Below are 10,721 nucleotides of genomic sequence, written 5' to 3'. Positions count from 1 at the left end.
TGCTTCTATTGGCTTGGCCAAAAAGTTCATTTGGATTTTTCCATAAGGTGTCATGAAAAACCCAAATGAACTTTTTGGCCAACTTGATATTAAAGCCAGAGGTGGGGCTACCTGGGTGACATCCCAGCCCTCCACAGATACGGCAGGTTTTACAGACATGATACAGTCCTTACCCCGGGCCAGGGTCTTTGTCTCAGCTTTGCAAACACAATGGCTTTGTTCAGTTAGCCCCGAATAGGTCCATGTCAGCAGCTGAGTGAGGAGGGCTCTGCACTTTTTGGGGGATATGGAAGAGAGCAGAGCTTTTGTGAGATTAGGCCCACATTCTGTCTATTCCTGGGGCCCCCTTCTCCAGCCTGCAGAGTTCAGCAGAGTCTTAAAGCACCTGGTACCTGGCTTGAGGTTCCATGCCGAGCCCCAGATTTGGGAACGTCTCAACCACTGATAGCAAGTTACAGCTTCAGGTGTGGTCCAAGGAGCCACAAAAGAGGCTTCCGGGCAAGAAGAAGTAGGGCAGTCTAGAGAGCTTCCTGGATGTGTTCTGGGGGAGAAAAAGCATGTCCTCGCTGCCAGTGTGCCCTCCTCGGCACCCCGCACATTGATGGTCGCTGGACATTTGTGTGTCTGCATGTTGAAGAGCTCACAGGCATCAGGCTGCTCCTTAGTGGCTCCTGGTTCCACACGGACTCCCAGTGAGACTCAGTGTATTTATTGGTTAGGGGATTCTAAGAGGCAGGGAGCATCAATACGGCTCCTTGCCCTGGAGATCGGCCTCCTTCCTTCCTCGCCGTCCTCTTCCCGCCTCCCTTGCTGTGCCACTCAGCGTGATATTCTGAAAGGCAAGGAGATAGCCTAGTGGCCTGCTGCTGTTGGCCTGCTAGGCAGCCTGCTGTTTCCTGAGGACTGGGACTGCTGACACAGCTCCCACCTGGACCCACCTGCTGCTCTTTGGAGTTCTGCCCTTATTCCCAGCTGATCACGTCTAAGATCAGTCAGACAAAAAGGCCAACAGCACAGCCCTGTGTCTGCTCCCCCGGGTCAGTGGTTGCCTTTTGTATCCAGAGTCAAATTCCACCCCTTTCCTCTGTGGATACTGTCTCCTCGACCAGGTTTTCTTTCTCTTCTTGTTCCTCTTCAGATCAGGCTTCAATCTAGTGTTGTAAGGGGAAGGAAATGCAGGTGGCAGATGGAAAGGGCAGCAGGAGGCTGCCCACAGGGACCCAGAGTTTCTGAATGTTGTTCTGCTTTCTCATAAACTACATTTCTTTCCCCCTATAAAGTGAGAAAATCTGAATTTCTCTGCGTGAAGTATGATTGTACAATGACAGGGCACCTAACATCAGCAAAGATTTCTGGAGAGATGCTTTTCAAACGAGTCTTTGGGCTCCTTCCACCTTGAGGATGCCTCCAGGGCTAGGTCTCTGGGTCCCTCCAAATAATCTCTGATCATCTGTCCAGCCACTGCTCCCACCCCAGAGTGTCACGGGAGTGTTAGCCCACCTCAGGTCTAGCGCCTCCGGACCAAGCTGGGGGACAAGGGAGGTCTGGGAGTCAAATCCAAGCAACTTTGGTGACTCTAGAGGAACTAAACCATCTGTTTTCTTGTCTCAGCCACAGAGCAACAACAAAAACAGTCTCGTAAGCCCAGCCCAAGAGCCCGCGCCCTTGCAGACGGCCATGGTACCTCCTGACTACGGCTTCTCCGCCCCTGCCCCTGGCTGCCTCCCGCTTCTGCCCGCTTCCTTCTCTCGCCCCCCTGCCAGGCCTCCTTGGCCACGTCCCTTCTCATCCCTGTAGAGCAGGTGGCTCTGTGTACTGCCCCCTCGTGGTCCCGCTTGGCCATGCTCCCTCCTGCATGGCATAACTGCTCCTGCTCCCTGTGCTCTTGGGGGGGAAGAGTGATCAGGGCTCTCAGCTAAGCCTCCCAGCCCCAAATGGGTCTGCTGGGGGGCCGGGAAGGTGAGCTGCTTCTAAAGGGAGAGGGTAGGAGCTTCCCTGGGCTCTGTACCTCAGTTCTTGAAGGCCTCCTTGTAAAATCTGCCTCAGCCCCTCCTTTACAAAGCAATGAATAGGAAGGGGGCCTGGAGTCCCCCACCTCTGGATGGTGCTGAGGTGTCTGGGAAGCCCCCATGCTGTCTGAGTTCTGTCCTGGCGCAGTCAAGGGCACTAAGTGCTCTCAGGGCCCCCTCTGCTGCTGGCTAAGTGGAGATGGCCAGGGGGGTGACTGGGAGAGAGGGAGGGGAACCGGTGCTGCTCCCCACCTCCTCCTCCCTGCACCCTGTCCCCCAGAGCTGCCTGCTGAGGACAGGAACTTGGGGAGAGGTAGGGGTGGGTGGAACAGGCAGCAGTCTGGGCTCAACTCGCTGAGGGCCACCTGTGAATCTTTCGGGGAGACCTCAGTCCACTCTCCCAGTATCCCTGTCTCCCACACACCCCCTGGTGAGCACTGTTGGCCAGGCCCAGCCTGTACCCTCAGCCCCACAGCTGCTCCAGAGTACTTGTCCCATGGGAGAAAGGACACTCAGGTCTGGCTGCATTTGAGAGCAGGGGCCCTTGTCCTCAGCTTCCCCAGTACCTGCTTCCATTAAGTACCAGGCCTCTCCTCCTAACCAGCCAGTGCTGTCCCCTAAATCTGGGCCTTCCAGCTGCCTGGGACCCAGTTGAACCAGGATATTTTGTCTTGTAAGAATGACTGGCGAGCAGGCCTCAGTGGTCATCATAGGGTCAATATTCGAGGGTTGGGGTCCCTCAGGGGAGAGCCGTAGGTCCGTTCCCAGGTCAAGAGGGTAACTTTCATCTTCTCTCACAGGAGCCACAAACCACCGTGGTACACAACGCTACTGATGGGATCAAGGTGAGTGGCTCCTGAGCTGGCCTCCTGCTTTCCAGGTCAGCAGGAAACAGGTGGGCTGGGTCACAGGGTCTCAGGGTCCTGGAGACAGCAGCCTAGAGGCTGCGCCTGGGGCCATGGTGTTTGCAGGGTCTAGGCTGGGGGCAGCAAATGGCCTGTCGCACAGTGTTCCGGGGAAGGACATCATACCTCAGTGATTCTGAGCTCAGGCTCTAGAGGCAGACAGGTCTGCATTTGCATCCTGGCCCTGGGCCACTGGACAAGTCACCCTCCCACTCTGCATCTCAGTTTCCTTATCTGAAAACTGGAGATGCCAATAATAATAGAATCTTCCTCCAAGACTGGTGAAGCTTAAATCAGAGTAAACATGAGCTAGTAAAACAGAGGCAAAAACATACAAATCCTAGAGCATTAATTCTCCATTGCCTCGCTCCTTGATGTCCTCAATATCCTTGTCTCCTTATTTTTACTACCATTAGTAAATATTTATTGAACCATCCACAGCTCTGGTTTACAGAGGTGACAAGAGGAAATCTCTCTCCACAGGTGTAAGGGAAGCAGATGATAAACAAAAACTGTACAAATAAGATAAAATCCAGTAGCGATAAATGCTATAAAGAAAATGTCACAAAGTAAATAGAGAACGAACAGGGCCTCTAATTAAGTGGTCAGGAAGGGCCTCCTTTAGGAGGTGATATTTGAGCTAAAATACTAAACAACTGGAAGGTGGCAGCCGGGTAGACCCTGAGGCAGAGTGCCCTAGACAGTGAGGATGCGGGGGTCGGGGCCTGGCGCAGAGGAAATCAGAGCTCAGAGCATGGTGAGCAAGGAGAGGGAGGCAGGAGGGCGGTGAAGCTGGAGGGGCAGGCGGGACCTGCTTGGTCAGGTTGATATGAGTTTGTATTTTTTACCAGCAGCAACAAAAAGCTGTTAGAGGCTCTTAGCGGGGAAGTAATGGAGTCCAATTTACACATCGAAAAACTGGCCGTGTTATGGGCAAGAACTTTAGGGAAGAGGCAGGTGTGGAAACAGGGAGGCCAGGCAGCTATGGTATGAGTTCAGGTGCCAGATATTAGTATCTTGGGCTCAGCTGTGCATTGGAAGAGAGGAGGTAAGACGCGATTTATTTTGGAGGTAGAACTGACCGATTTGGTTTTAGATTGGATAATTGGGACATGAGGGGAAGAAAGAAAGGCATCAGCATCTTATAAAATCAGACCTCCAGATTTTAGCCTGAACAACTGGATAAGTGGTACCTTTACTGAGTTAGGGAAGACTCGGGAGGGTGTTTGGGAATCAGAGTTTTATAAGAGTCACATGGCAAGGGTCTGATTCCTCCTTGCAGCTCCCATAGGAACACGTACTCTGCTTTTGTTCGGCTTGGTTCCTCTGGTTTCCAAGGGCCTGAGTTTATAGAAACTTGTTCTTTTTGGCCCGCAGGGCTCCACAGAGAGCTGCAACACCACCACAGAAGATGAGGACCTCAAAGGTAGGTGTTGGCCCATAGTGGGGAAGGGGCCCCAGCAGTGTCCCGAGGGGACACCTGCCTCATCTCCCCCCAGAACTGAGATTGGTGGCTCCTTGTACCCTAGGAGAGGGTTTGGCCTAAAAGCTACTTTCCATGGGCCCAGGGATGAGGCCCCTGTCTCGTGTTGCTGGGCTGGGCAGGTGGCTTCTCTTCTTTGACCCCACGTCTAGGATAGTTAAACGAGGGCTTTTCCTGAGCCTGTCCAGGCCCAGGGCTCAGAGAGTTGCTCCTGTCGCTGCTACAGTGTGATATCCCAGATCAGGGACATCTTGAGTCCCCGCAGAGGTGGCCTGCAGACGTCATGAGCCATTAATAAGGTCACCAGTGATCCCAGTTTCCCGGGCACTAAGGTAACTCCCCAGGATGTAGAACTTTGGGCTCTAAAACTAGAACAGTCCTGGACGCGTTGGGGTTGGTGGGTCACTCTCGTCACAAAGCCTTGGCATGAGTGACGGAGTCAGAGCCACATTTGGCCCTGCCCCAGTGGTCCCGTGAGAACACCAGCTTAAGTTTGGGCCTGGCCAGAGTGCCAGGGGACATGGGAAGGCATGGCAGGCCAGACCACTGTGAATCTCTGTCTGGCTCTTTGGTTTGGCCTCCTGGGATTGCTCCCTTTGCCTTCAGTAAGAGACCTTAGGCCAGGTTCTCAGAAAAGTCGGAGGAATGTTGCAGCTCACAGCTGAGCGAGCACACCCGAGGCAATAAGGGAGCAAGCAAACCTTTGGTAATCAAGAAAAGAAGAGAAAGCAGAAATATATAAGGCAGCAAAGAACAGTGCCTTCAGGGCTGCCGGGATTGAGATCAGGTCATTTCAGTTCTGGTGATACTGGCAGAGTAAGCGGCTCCTTCACTGCTGGGCTCTCGACCCTGTAGCCCTGGTCCCTAGAACATCTTCCCTGGGAGCAGGGCTCCTTGTACAGGCTGTTGGAAGGCTCCTCTGGAAGCCGCAAACCCAGGTCTGTGCCCCTTCCTGGGGCTTTCAGCTGGGAGGCCTCTCCGCCAGCGTGGACGTGGTCCCAGGTCCACAGCAACCCGAGGCATCGCCTTGCCTCGGTTCTTCAGTGCCACGGGCTCGGGTCCTGTCCGGCTTGCTCGCTCACCTGCCTTGTTTTGTTTGTTTTGGCTGCTCTGCCTTGCCCTGCCCTGCCCTGGATGGCTAGCTGCCCCGCTCCGCACTGGGAAGGGCAGCTCGATGCCTGAAGGACGGAGCTCCCGGGACAGGACAGCCCCCTCTGCAGGCATGCAGCCCCAGCCTTCTCTCTGCTCCTCAGCCAGTAAGTGTGAGGGAGGCACATTCTGGCTTCCGTCTCCCTGGCTCGTCCTGAAGCCCCTCAGGGATCCCCCCACCCACTGCCCAGAGCTGTCAGCCCAGCCCAGCTGTCATCTAGTGACTACAGCTTCGGGAGCTCAGCCTCTGCTGGGTGGGGGAGCTGATTGGAGGTGCTGTTAAGACCAGACAGAGGTCCTTGAGACCGGGGCCCAAAGACATGAAGAAAAGCGGGTGGAAGAATGTGGCAGGAGGGAAGGAGTAGAAAGCCAGTGGGGTATGCAGAGAGCCTTGTCTCAGTGCTGAGCAGGAAGAAAGGTGGAGTCAGAAGTCAGGCCCATGGTAGTGGGTGTGAGGTGGTGGAGAAATTCATAGTCAAGAAAACGTGTTCCCCTCAGTGCTTCTTGAGGGTCAGCATAATATCACACTAAGAGCTTGGGGTGAGACTGACCTGAGTTTAAATCTAGCTCCACTACCTTCAAAAATGCGTGAAGTAGCTTAACCTCCTGGAGCTACAGTTTCTTTATCTGTAAAGTGGTAATAAAATGACACCTCAGAAATGTAAATGGGATAGTGGAACATCTTGATACGATGCTTAGCTGGTTAGTGGTAGCTTGTATTTACATCTTCAGTTGTGTTTTTGTAGAGGATGCCTTCGTCTGCTTCTTTCCCTCCTACCATCGATACTTCTAGAGTTTCTAAACACGAGCCTCTTCACCCGTAGGGCCCCAGTCAGGTCTTGCAGATGGGCTTGGTGGGGTTGGAGAGGGTGTATGTGTGTGTGTGGGTGTCTGCGTGTGCACATACCTGCTTGCCTTTAGAAAGTGGATGAAGCTCTGTGGTTCCCCTAACCTCCTGCTTATTCACCCGAGCCGCCCTCCTGATGGTGCTAATGCCCGTGGGGCCCTGTGCTGGCTGTACCTGTGGCTCCACTGTCCTCTCCCAGTTGTGCCCCTTGGCTGTGCTGTTCTAATGCTCACATTTGTCTTGCAGCCTCTCTCTCATGGCCTGGGCCAGCCTGGGGCTCCGGTCAGGGTTAGGCTGGGCCTCCCTTGCCCTGGCAGCGCCCTCTGCTAATAGTGGCGCTCCCTGTAAGTGAGAAGGAGCGTGTCTCCTGCTCATGAGAGCGGGGTGTCATCAGCAGTCCCTTGGCTTGGAATTGGGGTGGGGGGCACTCTGAGGGCACCAACTCTGCCTGCCTGTCAGTCTGAGCCTTGTCCTTGGTTTTCCTGAGGGACACATCCTGGCTTGAGAGCTGGTATGAGATTTAGAGTTTTTCCAAGGGTAAATGGAGCTGGTAAGAGGCTCCATTTAAAAAGTGTTTATAGTTCCAAGACCCTTTACCCCAAAAAGCCCTGTGGAGGAGACGAATAAGGCGAAGAGAATTAAGCATCCATCCCAGGGGTCTATTCATTCTTTGGAGCCCTCCTCAACCCTGGCTAGAGTCTGCTTTCAGGCTGGCTGGTGCCCAGAGCTAAGTTTTGGACCACTCTGTGAGGGCTGGGGGGATGGGGGGAGAGCTGGTAATTGAGACCTGACTGAGCCCCTTCAGGTGAGAGAAATGAGTGGTGGAAACAGCCATATCCAGGAGATGCTTCTTTGAGAGCCTGAACCTGTGGGGATGGGATTCAAAGACTGAGGGCAGAGTATTCACAGGGTGTCAGCCTCCTTGGCTTTAAAGACAAGAGTGTTTTCTGCATCCTGGTTATTGATGGAGAGGGAGGCAAAGGCCAGAGGATCATAAGGCGGGCTTTAGGACAAAAGGGTCATTAGCTCTGTGGACAACAGAGGGCAAAGGGAGAGAACGGTGGGCTCGCTTTTCCAGAGAAGGGCCTTAAAGAGAGAAGAGGGATGTCTTTGTCAAAGAAATCACAGGGGATTCTCTGATGGATTGGGGAGGGCTTTGCGTCACTTGGGAGAATCCCAGTCTCACATGGGTAAATTGCTGGATTTTTCCCCCTACAGTGCGGAAACAGGAGATCATTAAGATCACAGAACAACTGATTGAGGCCATCAACAATGGAGACTTTGAGGCCTACACGTGAGTAGAGACCCATTTCCTTGAGATCAAAGTCATCTCTCAAGCCTTTCCCGCCTTTCAAAAAGCAGCTGGGATCCAGGGAAAAGAGAAGGCTGGGCCTTGGGCACAGCATCTGAGTTAAACACCAGGCCCCTGGGAGCCCTTCCAGGTAGACGTTGGTGATTGAGCCCACCCGTGGTGCCCGGGCTGGTGGGTTGAAAAGGTGGAGCCAAGCTGCTCAGCTGGCAGGGCCCTGAGATCTCAGCCATCTTGTCAGGCCCAGCCTACAGCTCACCTGCTGCCGCTGGAGGAAGATAGACAATAATTCTCATAAAAGACTGACGGGCTGCTTTTTTTTTTTTCTCCTCCCCTGTAGGAAGATTTGTGATCCAGGCCTCACTTCCTTTGAGCCTGAGGCCCTGGGTAACCTCGTGGAAGGGATGGATTTCCATAAGTTTTACTTTGAGAATCGTGAGTGGGTTCGTGCTGCCGAGATACTCCTGCCTGCCCCTCACCCCCTTGCCTCTGTCCCCGCTCACCTTCTCCTCTTCCCAGCCGCCCGCTTTTCCCTTACTGGGCCTGCCTGCCGCACTCTGGTCTGTGTGCTTGCCTCCGGGGCGCTGAGGATGGTCTTCAGCTGGCATCTCCAAAGGCCCTCCTCCCAGAGCCCCGTGTGCCCCTCTGTTCTGCAGCAGTGCCGCTGTATAATAATCAAGGCCACTGTATTTCTTTAAGCCTTACCTCTTTCCAAGGCACTTGGAAACCATGAGAGGTTAGGTTGAGATGATATCAACGAGTAATAATGAAGCTCTGTGTCTGCAGGTTTCACAATAGAGGAAATTAAAACCAGGATAAGAATGTGCAAGCAAGTAACAGGGCACCGTTGGCGACTGTGAGGTCGGAAGTTGTGGCTAGGGTCCTCCTTCCAGCCACTGAGGGAGACAGGAGTCCTGGCTAGGGGTGGGTGGCTGGGGTGTTGTGCTCCAGACAGTTCCTGGAAGTCCCAGAGCATAAGAAGCTAATTCATCACCTCCTCCCATCTTTCTTTCCACTAAGACCATCCCTCTCCTTATTTTTTTTCCTCATCTTTCCCACTTTATCCTTGGCCTTCCCTATCCTGCCCTGAATTTTATTTTCTCACTGATTTCTCTGCTAACTACCATTCTCTTCATGTCTCAGCTACAGTTATAAACCCTAGGTTATCTAAGTAAGTCTATTAGCCAGAAACAATTCCAGAGCTCACAGAAATTCTCTGAAAGGTCTTGTGTAGCCCCTAACATTCGAATTGAACTAAAATGTGAATCTCAGTAAAAGCAACACAGTTCATGGTGTTTGCTGATAATGGCCACACATCTTCTTTTGGTTTCCCCCCAGAGGATCCTGGGGGCTCTGGGAGTACCCTCAGCTTGGTGCTTTGCTGACTTTATTTTTTTTTAACTTTGGACCTTTATAAAAGTCAAAAATCAATTTTGAATATTTTAAGTTCCTGGTTTTACTCTACAGCCCTAGTTATGGACAAGCCAACCCTTATGAGGGCTTCCCAGATGACTCAGAATGGTAAAGAATCCACCTGCCAAGACAGGAGACAAGGATTTGATCCCTGGGTCGGGAAGATCCCTTGGAGAAGGAAATGGTAACCCACTCCAGTATTTTTACCTGAGAAATCCCATGGACAGAGGAGCCTGGCCTGCTACAGTCCATAGGGTTGCAAAAGAGTCAGACACGACTGAGCACACACAACGCTTATGAAATCTAAACCCACCTGTCGGGGTAGAAAGATCGTCACAGGCTTTCGTTAAGATAATCTTGAGTTCAGATGTTGTGTGGGCAAATTACTTCACCTCCTTGAGCCTATTTCCTTATCTTATAACGAAGAAAATAATATCGACCAAAGAATATGGCTCATGCATGTAAAACCCGCAGTACATTGTCTGATTAAAATACTAGCTGCTGCTAACACGGCTCCCCACCTTTCTCTTCCTTTTAAATAATTGTAACTAATCTAATGGGGTTTCCCAGCCTCTGGAGAGTGTATGGGGGAACTTGGCGACTCCCAGAATGGTTACTGGAGAGAGGGTGAGACTTGGGAAGTGCAGGCTGGGAGGAAAATGCCCGTCCCCAGGCCTGACGCCCTCCTACCTACCTCACCCCGCCCTGCCCACTACAGTCCTGTCCAAGAACAGCAAGCCCATCCACACCACCATCCTGAACCCACACGTCCACGTGATCGGAGAGGACGCGGCTTGCATTGCCTACATCCGCCTCACCCAGTACATCGATGGGCAGGGTCGGCCTCGCACCAGCCAGTCGGAGGAGACCCGGGTCTGGCATCGCCGGGATGGCAAGTGGCTCAATGTCCACTATCACTGCTCAGGGGCCCCTGCCGCACCGCTGCAGTGAGCTCAGCCACAGGTGCACCTGGTGGGGCGCGGGGGGCTGGGACACGTGGGGTCAGAGGAGGAGGAAGGGGCTGAGAGGTGGCCTTGGGGGAGGACATTCGGGCCGTCCCAGGAGCGCAGTGAAGGCCGGCAGTGTGGTGGTTGCAATAAGTTATGCTCTCAAGTCAGACAGACTTGGGTCTGGCTCCATGACACTACATTGGGTGACCTTGAACAGGTTACTTCCCCTCCCTAAGCCTCATTTGCCTCAGCTGTTAAAAAGAGGGAAGGAGGGAGCTGTGCCTGCCTCCTTTGTTGTGAGATTTAAATAAGGTCCTTGTAGGTAAAGCAGTCAGTAAGTGCTCAGCAAATGGGAGGCGATGTTCTGTTTAAATACTAGCTTCCCCCCTCATCCTCCACCTTCTCAGGCAGAGTTGACCACGTGTATAATTGTGTTTAAGTCTCTGGAACTCCTGTGTGCGTACTGTCCTCTGTCCTGTTACCACGTCTGTCCTGTTTGACAGGGGCATGAGGAGATCCCAGCCGGAGGTCAAACCTTCGCAGCCAGTGGCTCTGGAGGGCCTGAGTGACAGCGGCAGTCCTGTTCGTTTGAGGTTTAAAACAATTAAATTACAAAGCGGCAGCAGCCAATGCACGCCCCTGCATGCAGCCCTCCC

The 10,721-nt window shown here is 53.0% G+C and overlaps 1 protein-coding gene across 14 annotated transcripts in view; it reads left to right on the top strand.

Moving 5' to 3' along the window:
- The window catches only part of CAMK2G (calcium/calmodulin-dependent protein kinase II gamma), a 52,904-nt gene extending 42,183 nt beyond the window's left edge, over positions 1-10,721 (top strand). For 4 of the 14 annotated variants that reach the window (XM_010852335.1, XM_010852333.1, XM_010852331.1 and 1 more), the window contains 8 exons: positions 1,612-1,680; positions 2,810-2,854; positions 4,292-4,340; positions 5,540-5,653; positions 7,612-7,687; positions 8,043-8,137; positions 9,834-10,078; positions 10,569-10,721. In XM_010852335.1, coding sequence (XP_010850637.1) covers positions 1,612-1,680; positions 2,810-2,854; positions 4,292-4,340; positions 5,540-5,653; positions 7,612-7,687; positions 8,043-8,137; positions 9,834-10,066 — 681 coding nt within the window. In that variant the 3' untranslated portion in view covers positions 10,067-10,078; positions 10,569-10,721. Of the gene's footprint in view, positions 1-1,611; positions 1,681-2,809; positions 2,855-4,291; positions 4,341-5,539; positions 5,654-7,611; positions 7,688-8,042; positions 8,146-9,833; positions 10,079-10,568 lie in introns of all 14 variants that reach the window. The other 10 variants (XM_010852338.1, XM_010852336.1, XM_010852334.1 and 7 more) reach the window with 4 other exon arrangements.

Source organism: Bison bison, unplaced genomic scaffold (genome assembly GCF_000754665.1).
Source record: "Bison bison bison isolate TAMUID 2011002044 unplaced genomic scaffold, Bison_UMD1.0 scf7180017864309, whole genome shotgun sequence".
Taxonomy (NCBI): Eukaryota; Metazoa; Chordata; class Mammalia; order Artiodactyla; family Bovidae; genus Bison; species Bison bison.
Note: the sequence above shows the minus strand (reverse complement) of the source record. Positions and strands in the feature narration are given on the sequence as shown.